This window comes from Castanea sativa, chromosome 5 (assembly GCF_040712315.1).
Source record: "Castanea sativa cultivar Marrone di Chiusa Pesio chromosome 5, ASM4071231v1".
Taxonomy (NCBI): Eukaryota; Viridiplantae; Streptophyta; class Magnoliopsida; order Fagales; family Fagaceae; genus Castanea; species Castanea sativa.
The window spans coordinates 8138928-8164717 of NC_134017.1; the positions used below are offsets into that span (position 1 = coordinate 8138928).

The following is a 25790-nucleotide window of genomic DNA, read 5'->3' on the forward strand; positions in this document are numbered from 1 at the left end:
TCACATCCTCTGTTTTCAATGAAGTCAAAAAAAAAAATTTATTTTATTTTTTAAACAAGGTGGATAACTCACGTTATTATGAATATTATTAATGGGGAAATTTATTCAACTAACATTAAATTATTACAAAAGCAAAACCCAGGAAAAAAATCTATTTAACTAACATTAAATCATCGCAGAAATTTATTTTTAATTTAACAATCACTGTTGGTATAAGAGGAGAAATTCAGATACTATAAAACAAAAAGGTTAAAACCCAGGAAAAAAAAAAATCTGTATGCTCCTCCCCTTTTCCTCTGCTTTCTCATCATCCAAAAGAAATCGAAACATATAAATAAATATAAGAGAAGAGATAGGACCTTGAGGATGCTAGTAGGCTTGAACGACTTTGTGCTAGAAAAAACTATCTGTGTGCTCAGTTTGAGAAAGAATAGAGAGACAATAATTGAAGAGAAACACTATTATAGTTAAAGTTGGAGAGTTAAGGAAAGTTGTATGAACTATGAAGTTTCGTCATTGGAATTGCTTTTACTCGTGGGACCGAATAATTCACCTTTGTTTGATTTCAGTTTATTGGCTTTTCTTTCTTTTTTTAGTTGGAAGATTCCTCTCTCGATTATGTTCTGATAGTGATGTTTTTAAGAAGGCTGACGGGAATACACAACCCGTCAGCCAGTCTCATTAGGATGCCGCCTTTTTGGCATTCAGGGCCATACCCCCTACGTAGCGACGATAAGCTGATGGATCACGTTGACGAGTCAGGGCTGACGACCTTGGCTGTAAGGTCCTTGGCTGACGTTCTTTGTGGAGGCATACATAAGCTGACGACAGTGTAGGAGGTACACGTGGGCTGATGACCTTGGCAGGTGAAAGCTGAAGGAGTAATCTAACCTTCATTTTTAGCCTATCTTGACTTCTGCTTATGTGAATATAAGGAAAGTTCTTGCGCTACACGTTCGACTTTAGTCAAGAAGATTCCTATAAGGAAAGGGCTCAATACAATAGGCAAAGATCCGCGAATTACTCTTTTAAAAGGAAAGTACTTCTTCACCAAGGCGCTCATTTCGGCCACATACCACTATATATACCCCAAGACCCTCATGACCCAAAGGTACGCACAATTACCTCAACTCTGGCACTCTAGGGTTGTTTTAAAGATTCTAACTTGATCGTCGGAGGGTCTTTGGCCGGCACCACACCGGTGCTCTCTGTCGATCACCTACTTTCTCTTCGCAGGTGTTGCTTCAATCGGAGGAGTACTCGCAGCTTACTGGTGATTTCTTCTGCTTCATCATGTTCAATAGCATACAAAGCAAACGAAAAGAGAAGGAAAGAGAGAGAGAGAGAGTACTTTGCCCAGTGTAATGATGAAATAAGACACACCAGTCATCCACCATTATTAAGCTCACTTTTCTTGACTTCTGTACATCTTATTTAGAGTATATTTGGATACAGCTGAAAATTGAAAATTAAAAACTAAAAGCACTGGAGCAAAATAATTTTTAAATGTCTAAATAGTACCGTGAAACCTATTTTTAATAAAAAAGTTGCTGAAAAGTAAAGTTTGTGAGTCCCATAAACAATGCATGGAACCCACTAGTATATACAATTCACACAGAAAAGTTAACAATTACGGCTCCAAAAATAAAAATAAAAACGCAAACGCTGGACGTGGGAAGTACAAAACGCGTTTCCCAAACGCTCCCTTAATGTTCAACTATGCTTTTAAAAAGCTAGTAGCACTTGGAAATGCTTAAAGTTAATTGAAGGTCTTGTCCCTATCTACCTAGGAGAAAATATTAAGTTCACATTTAAAATGATTTAGGGCGCATTTGTGTGGTTGTTCTTGCAACGTTGTTTAAATGTTATAAAAATATGTATAGATAAAAAAGTATTATAAAAATACATATTATGTTAATGAAAATTGTTGTTTAAACAACACTAACAAACACAGACCCTTAGGGGCTATTTGGTAGTGTGTTTTGAACAACAGTTTTCAGTATTTAAATAATATTACACGTATTTTCATACACTTTTTCACTCACATGTATTTCTAAAAAATACAATATTACCAAACGGGCTCTTAATAGCTAAATTTATTTTATTTTATTTACTTGATAGCCACATTTTTTGTTTTAGGTTCGGCATGTTAGAGCATTCCCATTCGGAAATTCTATCATAATTTATTTTACCATATCAAAAAACTACTTTATTAATTATACCATACTATTTTACAATACACCCACTATCCCAATTTTATTTTACAATACAACACATTAAAATAATATAAATTATAGTAACAAATTATCTATCACTTCCTCCTCTCTCATTTCTGTCCTACCTCTCTGTCCCTCTCTCAACATCCAAACAACCCAATCACCACCACAACACCACCATGCTCACCACGCCACCATCTCACTCTCTTCTTTCCTCTCTTTCTCCCTCTGCCCCTAGCACCGGCCACAACAAATTTAAAAATAATAATAATAATAATAATAATAATAATAATAATAATAATAATAATAATAAAACATAGCCACCATGCCACCCACCAACACATTGCCCCACACATATCCCAGCACCACCCACCAAACCATCAAACCAAAACCAAGACCACATTAAAAAAAAAAAAAAAAAAACCATCAATTGAAACCTAGAAGAACCCACACCCAGCACCCAAACCCAGAAGAACCCATGCCACCGAGAAACCCACCAATCTCCACCGATCCAAAATTCACGCCAATCACCATGCCATGACCACAAACCCAACCCAGCTCCGGTGCAAGCTTTGAATGAGAAAGAGAGATGTGAGATGAGAGAAAGAGTGAGGACTGATGAGGGAGGAGCTCTGTGAGAGAGAGTAAATGAGAAACAAAACTGAAAGTGAGAGAAAGCAAAAAGTGAAAAAGAATAAAATATCATTTTTTGGTTTTACAATTGAGCTACAGTGCGATTCTACATTTAGAATCGCACTGTAGCACAACTGCAAATTTTTTTGCAATTTTCAGATTTTACAAGTCCAACTGTTGGGCTCTTTTTGTGCATTGATGCTAAATTTTCCCTACATTTTCCATTTACAATTGCCAATGGAAATGCTCTTATAGGCTTGGCATTTCCATGGGATCTTTGAGAAAATATCCAGTTACTGTAATTCCTAATCATCCTCAAAATCATTCATCAGACATTCAGACTCATAAATTGCCTTACTCACTCAGCTTGTCTAGGCCAAAATGTAACTATCCTGATACCCAATTGCACAAGAAGTTTGGCCCAATGACCTTGTAAGTGAATATTTTATATATAAAAAGGACACGTAAGGCCCTTCTAACATATAATTAAAGTTAGGCCCATGGACGGCAACATACCTCTATCTGTCTCTCTAACAAGAAGATATACCGTGCATCTAATGCATGTATCATCCCTTTCAAATTGAGTGGGGCGATACATGCACCAAATACATAGTCTAATACCACCCCCTCTTCAACCCTTAACTACATGGTAGAAAACAAAATAAGAACTTTGTTTAACCACTAAATAATTGTCCTAAATTCATAGGTATTTCATAAGAAAAAAAATGCTAAAACCGTAACAAATTACGCTACAACTCACCACGTATTATCTATATATATCTAAAAGCTGAAACGTAGGGTTTAATGTTGCTGCGCTCTTGTTGAGCTACATCAGCGCCACATCATCAACCTATTTTCAATATTTTTTTTGTCTTTTTAAATTATTTTTCTCCTTATTAATATGCCACTTTACAATTATATCTTCTCTAACATTTACTTACTTTTACCTTTTTATCTCCTCACTACTCTATACCTTAACCTTACAATTTCTCTATCCCTTCATCTTCATTTTATTTTGACTCTTCTTATCTCCAATATTTTTACTATAAAAATTTGTTATTTTCTATTCCATTCAATCCATATTTTTGCTCACACAAAAAGGTGAATACTCTCTCTCTCTCTCTCTCTCTCTCTCTCTCTCTATATATATATATATATATATATATATATATATTCTTTCTTTTGGTGGATGTTTAATTCTTTAGATTGATGAATTTTAATGTTTAACTCTACTTTAGGTTGATATGATTTAGTTATATTTTAATTGTTTATCCTTTTAATTTTATTGTCTTTGTTTGTAACATGTTATCCTATGAAATTATGGAATGATTTAATGTTATTCTATTACATAGCATGCTTTGGATAATTTGGTGTTCACAAGTATACATTTTCTTTTGAATATTCTTCTACTCATCTTCTTTTATATAATTTGTTATTTGTCTAACATTCTCTTCCAAAAAATGTGATTGTTCTCTCTCTCTCTCTCTCTCTCTCTCTCTCTCTCTCTCTCTCTCTCTCTCTCTCTCTCTTATTAATTCTATCTTGCAACTCTATTTTAGATTGATGATTTTTTTTTGTCTCTACTTTTGGATGATATACTTTGGTGGTGTGTTTTTTGAGTTATTTATCACATGTACTCTCTATCCCTCTTATAGTAATAGTTTGAGATAATTTTTAGATATTATAAAAGTGAGATGATTATGTATTTGAATGTCTCTATAAATTATTTGAGTAATATCAATTGTAAATGTGTGATGAGGTTTGGTTATCATGATAATCTTCTTAAAAGAATGAGAAATTCAAATAATTAATTTTGGAACTTAAAAATTTTAGTTGAAGAAAAAAAAACCATAACACACTATACAAAAGTTTGAATAATATAGATCACTTGAAAAAAAGAATACTATTTCGATCTTTTATCTAAAACAAAAAATAATGGAATAATATGAATCAAATGCACCTAAGTTTTTTTTTTTTTTTTTTAATCTCAAAATAATAGAATGCTATAAGAGATGGAGAAATGAAAAATAATTTTAGAAAGAATATCTTCAGTACATTTTATAGAATAAATCATACATTATACCATATTATGAAATAGTTGTATATTCTCACGCATCGTGTGGGTCTGCGACTAGTTACAATATAATTATCCTAAATCCATAGGTATTTCATAGGGAAAAAATGCTAGGACCACAACTTTTTACCGCATGGCGAGTTGTGTTGGAAGTTATGTAATTTGTTGTTGTGGGGATAAAAGGCCCAAGATACGTTTTTAGGCCATGGGCTTGATCCGAGGACGGTTAATGATGATAATGATATTAAACTTACAGCCCCAAAAGCAAATGTGACGGACGAAGTGAATGTATATAATCCGAGGAGGATTACCTCCTCGCCTAAGTGCAGTGAGGATCAAGTGGTATGTCATGTTAACTAGAATGATATTTTAGAAGGTCTTGGGGATGAAAATATGTTTTAAAAGGGCACAGAGAGCAAGAGTGGTTAAAAAGATCTTAGAGAAAGCTGCTACCACTGCATTGAATGCTCTATACCTAAGTCTCTGGCCGCATTTATGAGGAAGTGATACCTAAATAGTGATTTTCAACCTTATAACTAATACCTAGGGACTTCCAGAAGAGGCTGATGGGACAAGTATCGAAGGGGGCAGTCTGAATCTACGCGTGGGGAGTAAGAATGGAAGAGAGGAAGGACTATAAGAGAGAAGAAGGTCTTGTAAATAGGGGATCGAGGGAGAAAGAGAAAAAAGAGAACGGTAGACAGAATATTTGTAAAGAATCTTTAAGTAAGAAGAAATATAAGCACTTGATTCTCGGCTTGAGTCCGAGGATAAATTTCATCTTATAAACTTGTTCATCTATATTGTTTCATAACCTTAGGTCATTGCTGTTACCATTTAAGCTCATTAGAATCAAGATTTCTAACCTACACTCTATAAATTTATTGTATTGGGCTCTTTGGGCCTACATCCTCCTTCTTGTTGGGCCTAGGCATGAACTGTGTCCTTACAATTGTGCTAAGTGGAGTGTTGTGACAAAAGTTATGTAATCTATTGTGGTCTTAGCATTGTTGTTCCTTAAGCGTTTGTGTGTGCCCTTTGAATTCCAAAAAGTGAGTCTAAGGTAAAGGTTATATATATATATATATATATATATATATATATATATATATATATATATATATATATATATATATATATATCTGCTTAATTTTTTTTTTAATATATTGATAATTGGGGTAGGGGATTTGAATTTTAAATATCTTTATTAGAAATACCAAGAGGTAGCATTTGAGCTATAAGACTCTCAATAGTTGTCCACTTAATTTAATTAACACCTATTAAAATGTCACTTTTTAGACTTTAAGATCACTTTTGGCCTTACCATCACATTTCATGGTAAATACTAGTAAATTAAAAATAAATCTAACAACATTTAAGTGGTGTGTTGTGGCAAAAGTCTAATCTATTGTGGTCTTAGCATTGTTGTTCCATAAGCATTTGTGTGTGCCTTTTGAATTCCAAAAAGTGAGTCTAAGGTAGAGGGTTATACATATCTGCTTAATTTTTTTTAATATATTGATAATTGGGGTAGGGGATTTGAATTTTAAATATCTCTATTAGAAATACCAAGAGGTAGCATTTGAGCTATAAGACTCTCAGTAGTTGTCCACTAAATGTAATTAACACCTATTAAAATGTCACTTTTTTAGACTTTAAGATCACTTTTGGCCTTACCATCACATTTCATGGTAAATACTAGTAAATTAAAAATAAATCTAACGACATTTAACTTTTTGCATAATTACTTTTTTTTATACATTTTTCATAATTACTTACGTGACTTGTTGTAGTTGATATATAATAAAAGTGGTATTAGTTTTAGGTTAAAGTAAAAGCAATGTTACTCTAATCACAACTTACCATTTTATCTTTCTTTAAAAAAAAATTACAATTTTATTAAGTTATGACAAAAGTCAAATACTTCTCTCTAACATTACTTATAAATTAATAATTAATTTATAAGTAATGTTAATGACAAAAGTCAAAAACTTACTAATAAATTAATTATTTATTGGTAGATGGAATTTGGCCGCAATAAATATAAAAATATCATAACATAATCAAGGAAATTGTTGTGAGTATTTTATTCAAGACGCTTAATGACGTTAGAAAAAATGATTCATTTAAATAACTAATGAAATTTCAATTAGGAATTAGAATATTAATAAAGAGGCCTCCATAAAAGTTTTTTTTAAAAAAAAAAACAAAAAAGAAGAATTGAGGAAGTACAACTACAATTAAATAAACAATACTAACAAACTAGTTAACAAATAACTAATTCTAATTCATTAGACGCATATGAAAAAAAATACAAAAGCATACGTAAAAAATGTAAAAAAATTTGTAAAGAAAAATCTAATCTAAAATACAATTCCTAGTTTAAAACTACACTTTATAATAGTATTGTTTTTCTATAACGAAGAATTCAACTTATGAGTCTTCAACACTATTTATTTTTTTATTCTAAAGAAAAACTTCATGATTTGCATCAATTTCATACAAATTGTCAAAAATGGCATCTCGATCTCAAACATCCCCTCCGATCAAATTGATAATCAGAATTTCAAATGACAAATATACCCCTTGTACCATCGATATTAATTAATCGTAGGCGTCCTAAAGCTTGCTTTCCAATCAAATTGACAATCAAATCAAAATCAGAATTGAAAAATATTCCCTTTATGCACCTTCAAGGAAGCTCACTTTTCATCAAATTTCATATACATTATCGTTTGAAAAAGATAGCATGAATCATGTATTGTACAAAGTGCTAAATTATTGTAAGATGTGACTATGAATAAGAAGTTTATTATAAGTTTACTTAGGCTAAAAACCTCACTCTCTTTTATGAAAAATTATTATCTCTATTTAAAATTAATCTATTTTAAAACTTAGAGGTATACAAATTTAAGATTATTATTAAAATTTTAAATAAGCGATACTTTTGTACACTACTAAATTCAAAAAATAAAATTGTTAACCGTAAAATTAATCAAATGAAGAGGATTCTATCATGAGACGTGTTAGAATTCAATGGACTTTAATAAATTTGTTCCTATAGAAAACATGAATAAAAAATTAGCTCAACATCCACTAAGTAAAAACTATGGTCTACTTTTTTCTTTTCTTTTTTTCATCTAACCTTTTGACTTTCTTCATAAGGGTTTTAGGTTCAAATTCGGAAACAACATGAACATGACTAGAATCCTCTACATCTCGTTAAGTGGCTCAATAATTAATTATTAATAAACTTTGATAATATTTCTAAAATGTTTTATCTGTTTTACTTAAATTTTTTAATTAATTCGAGGATGTACTATTAGTAATGTTTTTAAATAGTTTACTCAACTGCTAAGAGCTGGAGTTTTCAATAGAAACCTTCAAATCTTTCTTTTCCATTGTAACTATTGAAATTATATATATATATATATATATATATATATATTTTTTTTAAACAGTGTTTATTCTAAGGGTGTCCATGCCACTCCTAGACTTGCCCAACCCGCCCAACCTGACTGTACCCAACTTGTCTCCACCTGATTTGATTGTGGGTTTCCTCTCCAAAACCCAAGCAAATTGACCCAACCGAAACGCAAGGCAAATTTGGCAGGAAAACACTAGATCAAAGTCATCAGACATATATTCATAAATTTCAAAGAGTTCTCCACTAGACTTGGTGGAAATATCTTCGAATCTGATGAGAACTTACAGGTTTTAGTAAGAGATCTCATCACTCCACTATTTTTGGCGATTTTCGGCTTCAATTTAGACACTTATGAAACTCTTGATTATGATAATTATTAATTACTACTAATCAATACCAATAATCTTTTCATTAAAAAAAAATACCACTAATCTACTAGTATTAATTAATAATTATCACATAAACCACCAAATCCACCCTCAAATATCCAAAATGACAAATATACCCATTCTATTAGTCTAAAACTATTAAATAAAAAATTAGCTCTATTTCCACCCTTTCATTTCCTCTATTTCCAATGCTACCCTCACTCTCTCTCTCTCTCTCTCTCTCTGTGAAAACCTAGATCTCTGAGAGCTCAAAGAGATCAGCTTGATTCGTTAAAATTCAATCGTACACTCATACAGAAATTACAGGTATTATTAATCGTTTAATTCATTCTTTTCATTTTTTAAAAATATTTTTTATTTTGTTAGAATTTAGTTTTTTATAACGTTACGTTTGGTTACTCAGAAAACCAAGGAAAATTAAATAATTGAAATAGAAGGCGAAAGTATTTCATGTTAAATCTTGTGCCTTTGGTTTATTTTTTCGGTGTTTTTGAAAGAATGAGAAACTAAGAGTTAATCATGATTCTGTTAATGGCGTTGTATTTGCGATTAGTATTTACTTTATAGATCTTGGAAGTAGTGCTTTTTTTTTTTTTTTTTTTTTATGTGTGCAAATTGGAGTTGCATTGAATTTAGGATGTGCTTGGTAGCTGAGAAAAGCAAGGAAAAGTGAAGAATATAACGCAAAAGAATTGATTTGAGGGATTTGATTGTTTTGCTGTTTGCTGATTTGGTTTTGTGATTGCAATGGTGCTTGGATTTTGTTTTGGTGATTTGATTCAATTCTTGAGTTTATTTTCTGTGATATGGATATTCGTCTTGTTGCTCACGGATCAGGTTTTATTGATTTCTTTACTCTCTGTTTGGTAGCCAAGAAAATTGAGGAAAAGAGAAGGAAAGGAAAATAATTGAATTGAGGAAAGAACCATACTATTTGAGTTGTTTGGTTTTGTGATGTATGTAGAATGAAAATGATAGAAATGTGGATTTAATCTTATTGGCTTCATTAATATCGGTTTGGTTGCTGAGAAAGTTAAGGAAAAGAGAAGGAAAGTTAAAGAATTGGATTGGATTTTACTGTTTGAGCAGTTTGGTTTTGTGTGTATGTTGGTTAGCTAAATGGTTAGAATAGGCTCACTAATCACTATAGTGAATTCTCATTTGGATTGCAGTCAGGTAATTAAAATGGACACTAGGGGTTGCTCATATTTATAAGCATTTTGGTTTTATTTAAAATTGATTTTCCTTGGTCTTAAAAATTTGTTGATCCAAGTACAAAACTTGGATTGGAAAGCCTTTAGTGTCAGTTTTGTAGCTAAAAATATGGAGGAATATATATATAAAAGATAGAAATGTGAATCTTAGAATCTTATTTTAGCTGTTTTTGTTTCCTGACTGAAATATAACTAAATAAATAAATTAAGTGCTTAATGTGGCAGCACCATAACCTAACATGATAGTGGATGGTTCACTTGTTCAGCAATTGATTGAAACTTTTCTTTAATTTTGTTCTTACTTTTTTGTAGATTTTGGGATCTTTTTGTATAGTTAGACTATTACTTAAAATGGCTGTCTATGTATCCTCTGTTGAGTCCTCTAGAAAATTGAGGGAAATATAGAATGCTGCTATGTTACTTCTTGTTAGGTCATCGATGAAAAATGGTGCAGCCTAGACTCAGCCGAGCCAAAATGGTTCTATAAGGCACATTTGAGTGGAGGCTCATATTATAATGGAAACCTAGGACAGTATGTCATTTTTTTCTTATTTTGATTTTCTGTAGCAATGGAACTACGTTTAAATTGTATCACTGTTTCAGTTGTTATGCTAAATGAATATAGTGAAGGTTTTTTTGGTGGTGTTGTCTTGCTGACTGACTGTTCAAAATAACTCAGAATGGTTGATAGCAATGCATCATCTGGATCACCTGAAGAAACACAAAACCCTAATCCTGATGGGAACGAACCTTCTGAGAGTGACCTCACACTTGATGCTTTAACTCGAAAGGTTCAAGAATCTCTCTCTCTTGGAAAGAAACATAAGTTTTGGGAAACCCAACCAGTTGGGCAATTTAAGGATTTAGGGGATTCCAATTTGCCTGAGGGCCCAATTGAACCCCCAACTCCTTTATCTGAAGTCAAACAAGAACCCTACAACCTTCCCAACCTTTATGAATGGGTTACTTGTGATATGGATTCCGAAGAGACGTGCAATGAAGTGTATATCCTTCTCACTAATAACTATGTTGAGGATGATGACAGCATGTTCAGATTTAACTATTCAAAGGAGTTTCTTCGCTGGGCTTTACGCCCTCCTGGTTATTTCAGGAGTTGGCACATTGGTGTCCGTGTCAAAAGTTCAAAGAAGTTGGTTGCTTTTATAACTGGCGTTCCAGCCAGAATCCGGGTCCGTGATGATATTGTCACCATGGCAGAGGTTAATTTCCTTTGTGTGCATAAGAAGCTTAGATCCAAGAGACTTGCTCCTGTCATGATCAAAGAGGTGACCAGGAGGGTTCACTTGGAGAATATGTGGCAAGCAGCCTATACTGCAGGAGTGGTTCTTCCAACGCCAATTTCAACTTGCCAATATTGGCATAGATCTTTGAATCCAAAAAAGCTGATTGATGTTGGGTTTTCAAGACTTGGTGCAAGGATGACAATGAGTAGAACAATCAAGCTCTACAAGTTACCAGAGTCAGCAGTCACTCCAGGTTTCAGAAAGATGGAGCTCCATGATGTTCCTGCAGTTACACGGCTACTTAAGACCTATTTGAGTCAGTTTGCTGTTGCACCGGATTTTGATGAAAATGATGTGGAACATTGGTTGCTTCCAAAGGAGGATGTCGTGGATAGTTATCTGGTTGAAAGTCCTGAAACTCATGAAATAACTGATTTCAGCAGTTTCTACACACTTCCTTCATCTATCCTGGGGAACCAGAATTATTCGATTTTGAAGGCAGCTTATTCATATTATAATGTTGCCACTAGCACTCCTTTGCTTCAACTGATGAATGATGCTCTTATCATGGCAAAACAGAAGGACTATGATGTTTTCAATGCATTGGATGTCATGCAAAATGAATCTTTCTTGAAGGAACTGAAGTTTGGTCCAGGTGATGGAAAACTGCACTATTATCTTTACAACTACCGGATAAAACAAGCACTGAAGCCATCGGAGCTTGGACTTGTGCTTTTATAGTCTGAGCTCTGAAATTTTGATTGTGGCAAGGATTAGAACTACCTTTGGTAAAGTTTGTTTTAAGTTTGCATTGTTTTTGGAAATCAATGTAGATTTTATTGTGCCAGCGAAACTAACAAATGCTGTGAATTTTTTTTTTTGCTTGATTTGTCTAGGAAATTGTGGAATTTCATGCGCATCATGTATTGTTAGGACCGAAAGATGATTGGAAAATTGAAAATCAATTTTGTTCTTAGTAACTGCTGCTTGCTTGTCATATTTATTCATTGTTGCCTTGCTGAATTACGTTAGATTTCGGTTGAACTGATATTTTATGAACAATTTTACTATCAATTCTACTACATAATGGCCCTTTGGAGAATATTTGAGTGTATTTGGTGGTGGGGGAGACAAGATAACATTGCCTATTGAAGAAGCTAACAGCTGGGAGACAGCTGGGAGATGAGACTGTATTCACTAGGAAGAAGTTTATCGTGTATGGTATACTTATCAAGTGTCATGTATAGTAAAGAGCTATGCTAAACACATCTTTATCACGGCTTACCGAGATAGTAAGTTATGATTGGTTTAGCATTATTTTTACACAGGTATATTGCGTGTGAATAATTGTGTACTTCAAACTTTTTGTATCAGAAATTATTAGAATTGAAGTTTATTGCAGAAAAAGATGCACGGAACTTGCTTGCTCCCACTTCCCATGTCCTTGTCACTGCCAAGTGCCAGCAAGGAAACTGTGAAAGCAACTTCTGTGAAGCCTCAACTCTTGCATGTTCCTATTTTGTTTTGGGCAGAATTGCTCAGAATGGATTCTTATATTTTGTACTTAGAGGGCGTTTGGATAAACTTATTCCTGCGTCTGCGTTTAAGTTTTTTTTTTTTTTTTTTTTTTTTTTTTTTTTTTTTTTTTTTTTTTCCTCCAGCCGCAAGTGTTGACTAATTCTTCTGTAAACAGTGCATTCGTGTACTGTTTACAAAGCCACAAATTTCACTTTTCAGCAACTTTTTCATTAAAAATGGGTCCCGCGGTACTATTCACACATTTTAAAATTATTTTGCTACAGTATTTTCAGTTTTCAGTTTTCAGTTTTCAACAATAAGTTCTATCCAAACGGACCCTTAGTAGTATTCGTGACGGTGAGAAATATTAAGGAATACGGAAAAGGATATTGGATTGCACAGCATAACTGCCATTCTTCAACATGTCCAACGCAGTTTTCAGATTGGGTGCAAATATCGTAGAACGGGAAGAAAGAGATTGGGAGCACAAACATGGCAGATGGCTTGGTATTATCTACCCGCCAAAGAAAAACAAAGGTAAAAGAATAAAATTACCATAAGAAATTAATATGTACCAACATGCCAGAAATGATGCCTGTCGATCAAAATCTTGGAACCTTACTGCCCACATTTATTTACATGTAAGATGTACCTCACCTTTTGCTTTCAGTCTGGGGAGAATTACAACCAGGAAGGGGATATTAAAAATTTAAAAATAAGCATAACCAAAATGCAAAAGACAAAGAACAAGCAGTTAGATTCTTCTATGTAGCTCCCTCAGGAATAATTCCAATTTCCCCCTTGCCCCAACCTGGCTGTATTTATAAAAATGCTGAGGCATAGACACATGATGAACAATTTAAGACTGTTGCATTGGATCAATGAATTTACATACACATCCAAAAAACTACAACAATTTCACTACTCATTCTATTGATGTTTTACCCCTAAGAAAGAACAAATTACAACCGATAACCTAGGCCAAGAGGACAATTTCACCACGCGAACCTGCGACAATAAGCCCAAAGAAACATATTAAGGTTAAATAAATTAAGACATTAGAAACATAACAATGACTACAGTAGGGAAGGCAATGTCAGCTTTACATCTTTCATAAATATCTTTCACCAGCTGTAGCATTGAATCGCTATCTTCTGCCAGCTTCGAAATCCTTTCTGCCTCTTTAACTGCTTCGGCAGCCATATACGCTTTGTTTTCCGCATCGGCCACTCTGTAAGCAGCAGCATTAGCTGCATCATCCACACTCTCACTAGTAATCATTAGCCCAGAGCTCAGTGGTTGCCGTGGCCTGACATCCTTTTGTTTTGGGGCAGGTGTTTTTGTTCCCAACGAGGTATCTTTTCTGATCCTGTAGCAATTTTCGACCTGCATTTTATATGGAAGAAAGTTGGAACTTCAAAAAAACAGGCTTCCTGTCCGGAAATTCCACACTATTGATGCTGATGTTAATTCACATACGTGAACAGAACACGCAGCAGATGCATGACATCATTGATAATTATACCTACTTCAAAGATCAACAATGTCAAATCTAAAAGTTGCTTTGATTGAGGTCATATCACATTGAACCTTGTGCGTGTGTCACACACCCACACACACAAAAGGCTCATTGTGATATGACCTTAATCATGTATATTGAGGGCGTTTGGATAGCACTTTTCTGCGTCCATGTCCAGTTTTTTTTTTTTTTTTTCAACGCGTGTTTGTTACTGTTCATTGGCCATGAACAGTGATTTTAGGCCAATAAACAGTAACTTCTGGAATGAACAGTATTTTTTACCCATTTAAAAATTATTTTGCTACAGTGTTTTCAGTTTTCAGCAATAAGTTTTATCCAAACGGACTCATTGTATAAATGAAACATAAAAATAAATTAGAATTTGTGTATCAGTAGGGTTGTTCAAGTCATTGGCATCATGGGGCAGCAGCTGTCATTCCAATCCCCCCTACCCCCCCCCCACCCAAAACAAGAAACAGAAATCTTTGTCACATTGATATGAAAGAAGTGAAGATGAAAATATTTGCAGGTATCAACCTCAAATAATCTTCTAAAATTTGATGAATGTGTGAGAGAAGAATATTCAAGAAAATCAATCACCTTTTCAAGTTTGCCTTGCGCAACAAGCCTCCTCAACTTTGAACTCAATAATCTTCTAAAATTTTGTGGCACCTCCTGCCTTTGCTGCAATATGTAAATCAAGAGTTGCAATCTCTTCCAAACTCACGTATAATGAAAATTTGACTGCAAGAGAGAGTATTTGTTGATTGGAAATTAAAGTGAAATGCATGAAACAAAGTGACCTGATCAAATGTATTTTCTTTTTCTTATAGCCAATGCTACAACCCTGTGGCTGCTGCTCAGCTCAACTAAGTATAATCACATCAAGGTAATAGATAGGTGATAATCCATGACAATCTTTTTTTCTTTTTTCTTTTTTTTGGGATAAGTAATAAATTTTTATTGAAGAGGAGCTACCTCATGTACATTGGATGTATACATAAGGTGCTCCTAGATGATCCATGACGGTTTAATAACACCATCACACTACAATTTACATTTGAAGTTAAGAATTCATCATTCATTATGTGGCCAATAAAGAGAGAAATATCTAGAAATCACTCCGGCTGATGGTAAGAGTTTTGCTTTTACAAAGAAAACACTGTTCCAAAGTCTAAACATTCTGTAGTTGATTTGATAAGTAATCTCATAAAAGGAAAAAAGATAGCATATATTTTCACTTGATCTTTGATAAGTAATCTCATAAAAGGAAAAAGTTAGCATATCCTTTCACTTGATCTGATATCATCAACATTACCCCATCCCAAAGGAATTGGCTTCTACTTAATCTCTTGCAAGAGAGCACTAGACAATACTTAAGCTGTGAAGCATTCACTGGGTCTACTGGGACATATGGCCAACATATTCACAACATTGTATTTTAATGCCAAAGCTTGCAGTAAACAGTGATTGCAGAATTAGATTCAAAGTGTGCAACCAAATCAGTTTGATTTTAAGTTCCTGTCATCTTGAAAGGCTTTGAAGAAGTGCATTTCATGTCTTTCTAGCGCAACTTCAATGTTTGGTAGAATCTGGTTTCTTCTCTCATTCTAATTGTATGCAGGGATGGTTTTTTCAACCATGGCAGGGATATTCTACATCCTAATGGAGCTTCCTTCAGGACAAAATATTTTCCAAAATATACAAGGATTAAAAATAAGAAGAGACCTCCATCTGACCTCAATATAGTGAACAATGGCACCTATATCACATCCGTTTGTATCTTTTGTTGTTGAAACAGCTTCAAAAATCATTGCATTGTACCTGGTAAGAAAAAGAAAACAGCATCAAGTGCCCCGTGAAGAGACCTTGATAAAATAAAAAAGTTGTGAAAAGATGTTTGTTATTCCCATACATAGCCGGATGGCTTCAAACTAAATGCAAAGAGAATATAATAGTTATGTAAATGTTGTATAATTGTGACAGTAAGGCAGCAAAGTTGTAGCATGTCAAAAACATATGAACAACAGGCATTCCACTTCAAGTTGTTTGAAACTAGATTCATGAGTCATGACTTGCTTCAAAAGTATAAGAATAACAAATGATGAAATCAATTTATCATATATTATATGAATTGTCTCCAAATCCTGGATTGAACGTGTGAAAAGAAAAGCAGAGTAATTTAAAATCTGAATTGTAATAATAGCTGCATGTAACAATGTAATCAAATTGATGGAATCAAATAGGTAGCTCCCCATTCCTTTCCATTGTTAACCTTCTAGTAAGTACCTTCCATCACATCCTATCTATTATCTATTATCTATTATAGTACATTAAAGTGGAAACTGAGAGAAAGTTCAATTTTAAACTCTAAGTGTCACACATTATGCCAAGTGGCATAGCTAACTTTACACAAAATATAGTCCTACAATTAAAAAAATTCTTAAAAAAAAAAAAAAAACAAAAAACCAAGCTAACTAAAACTCTATTATTTTGAGAAAGGATAGAGTGAGTTTCCAGGATAAGTTAACTTTTACTCAGCTAAGAATAAATCTTAGTCCCATAACTTAAAGATTTCTTAGAAAAATTACTTCTCAATATATATATATATATATATATATATATATATATATATATATATATATATATATATATATGACACCATAACTGTAGAATAAAGCTTTTTGATGGCTCAAATTGAGTTGGGCATGAGCAAGCTCTTGGGATGTTTGATTTTGGATCAACCATTAGTTTCTCGCACATGTATTCTTTTTACAAAATATAGAGATTAAGTGGTTAACTAGACATTAACAAAAGAAAACTTCAATATATTTCTAAAAAATAAAAGATCATGATCGCGATATAAAAAGAGTTAAGAAGAAAATAACTACTTAAACCAATTTGAAATTGAATGCAAACTTATTGTCATGGATGTGAAATGAAATTACATGCAAATGTATATTTACATGTATTAATTTAGATAACCTTTACAAATTACAACTTACTTTACAACAAAGCATGTCCCCAATTTTTTTATTCATAAAAAAAAGTCCCCAATTTTTTGGATTTAGCTATGGATCCTCAACAAATTAGTCCAGGTCAACCATATGCTAAGAAGCACGGGTGCGTTTTGGGATTCGAGTGCGGGTGCGGGACGGCAATTTTTGAAAACATAAGGTGCGGGTGCGGCGGGGTGCGGCAATTAAAAAATTATTAAAAATATTTTTATTATATTTTCTATATATTTTTACTATTAAAATATTCTTAAAAAATACATTACTACGGCCTTGATTCACAAAACAAAGAAAGAAGAAGGCAAGATTGCAAGAAACACAAAACAAATCACAAAACAAAAAAGAAAACACAAAAGAAGTAACAAATATTCATAATAAAATTGAGGAAGGACATGGGGATTTTTTTTTTTTTTTTTAAAGTAAAATATTCCTTCCCACTCATTTAAAATCAGGTAGGTCCTCCTTTTCAAAAAAAAAAAAAAAAAATCAGGTAGGTCCTCTCGTACAGGCAATGTAAAGTGGACTCACTTTTAAGATTGCAGGCAGCAGCCCAGCCCATTAGTGTTGACCTGACCGACCCATCTGACCATTTAAACAATCATCAATTATTTATTTATTTAGGCTTTGTGCGGGGAGAGAGAAAGAGGGAGAGCGCCGAGGAAGAAATGGAGGATGAGGATGATGGCTTAGGCTCACCAAGTAGGCTGCGGCGGCGGCTTTCTCTGAAGAAGAAGACCCATTCTCACTTCTGGAAACACAAGGTCCCTTCATGAAAAAAAAAAAAAAAAAGGACGCGGCACCAACGCGCAGGCAGCCGCGTCCCTCGCACATCGCCGCGTTGGACGCGGGTGCGGTGGCCGTTTTGCCGCATCCGTGCTTCCTAGACCATATGTATTATTTCCCTTCATTCTATTCTATCCGAAGTAATACTCTTTATTACTTCCTTAATTGACAACCCTTATTCTACCAATAATTAATTGAAAATTAAAATCATTGTTCTGATTTAAAATTATCACTTTGAATAGCAATAAATCTATCCTTCAGATTTATGATTCACATGGATGTGATAAGACTTAAATAACTCTTAGTTCTATAATAATCAAATAATCAACTATCATTCCAAATTTCAATTTTATTTTGTTTTTTAAAGAGTCAATTAATTTATGTTTTGCTTCCATTTCTTTTGATAAACACTTTCACATCTACTTTTGCTCATAAAAACTGGGTATATGGGCTAAAAATAATGGGATACTTGGATGGGCTCGCACTTTAAACCCTACCTAAACTAAGTTACAAAAGGTGATGTTTTGGAAACACATGTAAATTTGAATTCTACTCCTATCATACTAACAACTGCAAAAATTGATCCCATCTTTGAAATTAAGATAGGTTGTGTGGATTAATACTAACATATTTAGATTACAACTTAATTTCTATGAATTTTTTTCGACTTTGAGAAATGCAATTCATCTTGATTATTGATATTGTGTTTTTAATTCTGTATTCTTGATATGTAGATCAAGACCAATGTTGATTAATATTTACTAAATTATGAAAATCATTAAATTTAAAACAATTATAACTGATAATTTGTTTGATTTTTTTATATTTATATTGCAAAATTTTCCCCTTTGCTTGCTTTGATTTATATATCTTTGAAATGATCTTGATGGTGACGGGTCTAGTTACTTGGTGAAAATAACATTATTTTACAAATAAGATTTCATTTTGGTTTTTAGGTATTAAATAATACAAATAAAAGAATTGGATTATACATATTTTGTCAACAAGATATTTAAAACTAAATAATAAAGAAAACTACCTTGTGCATTGCACGAGTTGTTAGTTATATACAAATGTCAAAGTGACACTACGGCCTTATTTAAAGATATTTTGGTAAGCATTTGTTAAAAATTCTAGTGGCCATTTAGCCAGATTTTCCAACCAAGTTATGAGGAATTATGTAAGATAACAACAAAAACAATAGCAGTTATAAAAGTTTGAGAACACCATACTTTAGAAATAGATTTCTTCTGATAGGTACACAAAACTCATGCATTACTTAATATATGGGAAAAAGAGATAAATAAAAGGACAACTAATTCTTGGCATAACATTCACATACTATACATGTCATATAAAGGAGTTGGAGAAGAGGAGGAAGACAAACACTTACCGTGGAGCATTTTTCCCCTCATGTGTGCTATTAGGGGCATCATCCATGACAGTATCAGGGGGTGCAGTAAGAAGAAGTGGAGCAGCAGGAGCAGAATGTTGAACATTGGGGAGTGGAGCAGCTGTTATAGCCTTTATCTTTGGAGCCCTCGATTTCTCTTTAGAGCCTTGTCCAGCAGTACTAACACTCAGGTTTCGCCATTTGTCCTGGTAGGTAAGCAAGAATGAGTCAGATAAACAGCACTGAGGTTCAAATCGATTTTTGCTAAGTAAATCGAAATAAACTACACTAATACAATAACTCAAAGGTTTGAAACACTTCTCCATATTTGAAATACACTTCTTCCTTTCCTTGTTAGCTCTACTTCACAAAAGCTTAAATAATATATATATATATATATATATATATATATATATATATATATTATTTTTTTCTGAATTTATGATACCATTAAAGTTCCTCAGAACTAGATACAACAAATATAAATAAATTCAATTAAGAAAACTAAAATGCTGAAAATTTAGAGTTTCAAGTAAAACAGTCCAGGATTAACATTTTAACATAGAATAAATGAGTTCTCAGTTCTGAGAACAAATTTAGGTTTTTTTTTTTTTTGATGACATAGGAGAACTTCACTCAAATTAGTTGCATGTCGTAGAGCATACTGACCCCACCCGCTAGAACCAGTTACCAAGTAATCTAGGGGCTTTTCACCTCTAACAGGCTAAGCAGTTTATCCTCACTGAGAACAAATTTGGGGTTTTTGCTTTATATGTATTCTATAATACCATTTCCAAGTTAGGTTTAAAACACATATAGCTCACACTCAAACGGTCAAACACCTAGGATTTTCACCAAGCAATCACAGCCTATCAACATAAATACACAGAACCATACACTACACCAAAGTTCCCGGCAAAATAAACAAACACTTTCTCTCCTAACCAAACATACCTTAGGGTCAAAAATTTAAACAAACAAAAAAAACCCCCTAAACTTAAGCGGATAAGGGAAAATTTGCAAAATAATTTTAATAATTATTTAAATTGACATTGTTTTGAAACTATTTGGCAATGGTATGCTTTTACAGAATCTTGTTTTGAAAATACAATTTTAAGCACTAAAAGTGATGAAATCGTGTTTAAAACGATCTTTAGAAAAGTATTAGATCCCAAAAACCTTCAAAACAGTGTCAAATTTATATAATTAATATTAAAATGAAATTATTTTCCAAATTTGCCCCACGGATCAGTTTGATATACATATAACAAAATCAACAATGCTATGGTAAGTGGAAACCCCTATTTTCACAACTTGCAAACTTGTGTGTACAACATTTAAAAAAATTCAATTAAGAAATCTACAAAGCTGAAAATTATTTAAGGTTTCACATTGGGGCCTAATATAAGCGTAAATTGCATAAATTTTCTCAGGAAAAAAAGAAATTCAAATTTTCCCTAGAACCAAACAGCACCTTAGCTGCCAAAAAAAAAATCCTACAAATTGAGTGCTAAGAAGTCATTTTATGTAAATAAATTTCTCTCACTCTTTCTCTGTATTATTATATATGAGTATGTGTTTGTGCATAAACAACAATTCTGAAGAATTCAAGTAACAACATTTACAAAACCGAAAATTTAAGGCTTCACACTGGGGCCTAATAGAAGCGTAAAACACAGAAATTTTCTCGAGAAAAAAAAAATTCAAATTTCCCTCGAACCAAACAGCACCTTAGCTGCCCAAAAAAATAAAAATCCTACAAATTAAGAGCTGAGAACTCATTCTATATAACTAAAATTACTCTACGTTGATGAGCATAGAAGAATTCAAGTAACAACACTACAATGCTGAAAATTTAGGGTTTGATAACACCATTACAGGCCTAGTAAACCCTAAATTGCAAAAAAAAAAAAATCCCGAGAAAAAAAAAATTCCAATTTTCCCTTAGAACCAAACACAATTTACAAAAAAAAAAAAAAAATCCCTAAAAGTGAGAGTGGATAAGCTAAGACAATGGGAGTGGCATGAAAAGGTAAATAAGGAGTGACCTTGAGGTCAATGTTGGAACGGTTAGTGAGAAAAGGAGCAAACTCAGGATCTTTGAGAATGTTCTTCCATTTTCCAGGGCCGTGCTTCGCTACTCCGCCCAGTAGTGCTTCTTCCTCCTCCGCCGTCCATTTTTGCTTCTGATTCCCCATTCTCTCTCTCTCTCTCTCTCTCTAGAAAAACTCTCTATCTCTCTCTATATATGTAGAGAAGAAGAAGAAGAAGAAGTTTGTTTTGTGAGAGTTTTGGGGGTGGAGTACTATTCCTCACTCCTTCTTCCCCTCCCGTTCCTCGTGGTCCGTAACCGTAGCCAGCAGAGCACCGCTGCCACAAAAGAAACTCATAATAAAAAAAAAAGTTATAATATTTCATTACCTTTTTTTTTTTAGTTTGATTTGCTGACATGGCAAGATACTATTCGTAGAATATTTTACAGAATAATGCTATTACCACGACAAAACCTACAACTTGGTCGCGTGGCGAGTTATGAGTAGTGAAGTTGTGGACTCGTTACTTTTATTTCTTTGTCCACGACTTGCATGTGAGTAAATTGTTACAAAAGTTGTGAATTTTGGATGTGGGACTATCATTATTCATATATGTTGGTTTACTTTTATGAGTTATAATTTTGATATGGTAAATTGTGAGTAGTTACCTATCATCTAGGTATGCACTCATACTTTGCCATGTGAAAACTGTGACAAAGAAGTTGTGAAATGATTTGCGGTTTTAGATTTTTTTTTTTTTTCCAAAGTCTGTACCAAACAAATTTGGCTATGGTTGACATTGCATATAGTTAGCATTAGTAGCAAATTGCCTAAAATGGGATAAAATGATGAATATATGTTACCAAACACCTAAAATCCTTATATATAGAAGTGTGTATGGATTGGATTGGATTAGGTTGTGAGGTTTTTTGAACTCTTTGGTGGGTTAAAAAAAATCTAACCCAACCCAACTCCCAACCCAACTCACATGAATTGGGTTGGATCCATGGGTTGGAAAGATATTTTTTAATTATTATTATTATTATTATTAAATTGAGAATTAGAACAGCATCACCACAAATAAGAGTAAATTTATAACAAAATAATTTTAAGCATAACACTAAATCAACACAAACTATATGAGAATAACTCAAGGTTTGGGTTTCATTTAGAAAGAAGGGTAAAAAAGTAAAAAATAAAACTGTATAACATATATTTAAATATATATTAAATATAGGTGGTTTATGTCGGGTTAAGTGGATTTGTGAACCTTATGACCTAAACCCAACCCAAACCACCGTAAAAACAAATTTCACAACCCAACTAACCCATCAACCTCTAAAAACCGACTCAACCTGATGGGTTGAATTGAATCAGGTCAGTTTTGGTAGATTGGCTGCAAAGTCATTAACTTACCCATAACCATTTACCAATAATTGGGGAATATGATGTGATGCCCATTAAAATGAAAAGTGATTGGCTAAAATAGGGAAAGTAACAAATAGGAAGAAAATATAGGTCACTTGCTATTGTTGCTCTTAGTGATAGGTTAAAAAATGCTATAAATGGTGGACCAATAAGTAAAAGCATGCAAGCTTAACAATTGTGAAAAATATTGCTCTACTTTTATTATTTGTATTTTTAACGACAAGATTCAAATTTTCTTTCCCAACAACCGAATTTTAAATTCAAATTCTAGCTAGCACTGCTACATTAAAATCTAAAATGAAGTTTTCATTCCCTTTTATTATGATTAGTTTTTATTGTTGTAAGTGCACAATTTGTACCTGGACCCAAAAACAAGTGTTAGGCTCAGGCCCAATGAGCCTTATACAATGAAATTTGTAGAGTATGGATTTGAAACCTAGGTTTGGGATGTTGGAATTTTGATCAACAAGCTAGAATGCTGCAATCTATGCAAATGACAAATGAATATGACAAAGAAACTTCCTCGGACATAAGCCGAGGACAATTTGTATAATACTTCTCTTTCTATGCCAAAAATTATAGTTCTTAGTTCTTTTTCAGCTAACCCGTCGGTCCCCCCTTCTTTCCTCTCTCGTCTTTTTATATACTTCTTCTTCTTCCCTGTTTCATCCACGTGTCACACAAATCTTCCCCTTAAATACTTGTCCCATCCACCACCTTCTTGAAGTCTTCAAATAATAACAAGAAGGCTAAATTCTATTGTTTAGAGGTCATTTCCCCATTAATGCGGCTAAGGAGGTAGATGCAGGGCCTTTAATGTGGTGGTAGCAGTTTTTTCCTCAGATATTTCTTACACGTTCTTGCTTCTAATGGGTACTTGGATCACACTTTTACCCACCAGTTCTTCCAGAATTATGCCTCCAATTCGTTTAGCAAGTCTCAGGGCCATTGTTGGGCCTGTCCGAGGATATACTCCTCCTCGAACAACTCCTCAGACCACTACAGTGCGGACTGACCTGTGGGCCTATGGACTCTGACCAAACAAACCTGTATTAACCAATCAGACCCAAAGCCTAAACGTTTGTTTGAACATTCTTATCCCCCACAATAGCCCCTCAAAACTTTATTTTTTCCTCCCATCCGAGGAGAGAAATAGAGTTTTGAACCAAACAGCACACCCTCCACACGTTTTGCAAATAGCCGCACTTGTAGGGGTCCTTTCATTCCCTGAAAACGTCTCTGATGCTTCGAAACATGGAACGCGCGCATTTATGACTGCAAGTTACATCCTGTTCCCCACGTTCAACGGTGGGATACGAATCCGACGGCCCAGATTGGCTCTAAAAATTTGAGTGGGAGAATTTTAATTTCGAGGCCGCCTCCCGCAAGTCAAAACGCCTGAGAACCCGTACCTTCATTCATTCTTTCAGAAATCAATCGCATCTAAGTGTCAATCATTACCTTTTCTCTCCAGAAGCTCGTGAAGAATTGCATAACCAACTCCCTTAAGTTTTTACTTTTCTTTACTCATTCCTTTTCGGTTTTTGTCCTCGGCCACCATTTAAACCCCTTTCCTTCTTTAAGCTTTCATTTTTGCTCCCACCAAATGGGTAGATTTAAGTGTTTAGTAGATACTGACGCCGGTATGAAGGGTTTTAGGGTTAAATACCAAATTCCTGATGACGTAGGCTTAAGATATTGCCCAGTAGAAGCCGTAGATAACGCTAGGAGAGAGGGAGAAGTCATCATTCCCATGATCGCCTTCATAAAAGGTGGGATGACCCTCCCCATGAAAAACGTGATTAGTGAATACCTTCGCAACCATAGGTTATGCCCAAACCAATGCACACCAAACGTGTTTAGAGTCTTAGGTTGTGTCGATGCTCTGAACGAGCAAATGGGTCTAAACCTCACATGGCACGACGTTGCCTATATGTACGAGTGACATAAACTCAAAAATGTAGGATATTACATCAAATCCAGGTCTAGCATCATTAGATTGATTTCTTGTCTTCCAAAATCCAACAAATGCATGAAAGACGACTATCTCATCGCCTTAGGAAACTGGTTTGATGGTCCTCACTGCCCAGTTGAATGGGGAGAGCCAGGTGTGACTCCTTAGGAGTTAGATTTCCTAACCCATGATTCAATCCCATTGCCTTTATCACTTTTAATTTTATTGCACATTATTGCCTTTTGCCTTGATATTTATCACTAGTTTGACTATGCTCGTCTTCTCGGATGTTTCTTTTCACAGATAAACAACACGTACGCCCATGTCTCAGCCTTTGCAATGTTGCTGACTTGAACCGTGTCCTTCGCTCCGAAGTCTTCGTCAGTGAAGAACTACAAGTGAGAGTTGCCCACCTGACACTTGGATACGACCCTATATCAATGGACTTCCAAGAAATTGACAACACGATCATTGCGGGAGACAAATGACGCAGAAGGATAGACATGGCATGACCCAGCTTCCTTTCTAACCGTGAACTCCCAAATGATCCTTCCATCATCCTATATTCCTCTTTCGGCACATTCCCAGACAACTGCCGTCCGAGAAGAGCAAGCGTCCTCGCAGCAATTGTTGGCCGAGGAGATAGACCAATTTCAACTCGATGAAGCCGAAAGGCCCCAAGAGGAGCAGCTCGTCATCCTTTCGGACAAAGAACAAGCGCCCGCCGAAACTTCGGGCATACAAGGTCTGGTGATTACACAGCCTGACTCAAGCTCTGAAGAAGAAGAAATGGACGCTCTACGAAAGTTGATGAATAAGAGGGGCGTGAGAGTCTCTCAAAAGGGAACGGGTGGGTCGCAGGTCCCTCCATCTTTGCCACCTCCCCCTCCTCCCTCCGATCCTAAGCCTCCCGTTCCGGAACCTAAGAAGAAGAGGAAGAGTGAGGACGAG

At 34.2% G+C, this 25790-nt stretch overlaps 2 protein-coding genes across 2 annotated transcripts; one reads left to right on the forward strand and one right to left on the reverse strand.

Annotated features, from left to right (window-relative positions):
* Window positions 1–8911: 8911 nt before the first annotated feature.
* On the forward strand, window positions 8912–12177 carry LOC142636919 (glycylpeptide N-tetradecanoyltransferase 1-like). The gene is made up of 2 exons (XM_075811214.1): window positions 8912–9045; window positions 10633–12177. Exon 2 carries the CDS (start codon window positions 10634–10636, stop codon window positions 11936–11938), a length of 1305 nt encoding a protein of 434 aa, XP_075667329.1. The 5' UTR covers window positions 8912–9045; window position 10633; the 3' UTR covers window positions 11939–12177.
* Window positions 12178–13313: 1136 nt separating this feature from the next.
* Window positions 13314–21812, reverse strand: LOC142633585 (telomere repeat-binding factor 4-like). Its single transcript, XM_075807828.1, has 6 exons — window positions 21473–21812; window positions 19425–19630; window positions 15974–16058; window positions 14835–14918; window positions 13822–14101; window positions 13314–13723 (listed from the first exon to the last, which is right to left on the reverse strand). The coding sequence occupies exons 1-6, from the start codon at window positions 21620–21622 to the stop codon at window positions 13692–13694; spliced, it is 837 nt and encodes a 278-aa protein (XP_075663943.1). The 5' UTR covers window positions 21623–21812; the 3' UTR covers window positions 13314–13691.
* Window positions 21813–25790: the final 3978 nt, after the last annotated feature.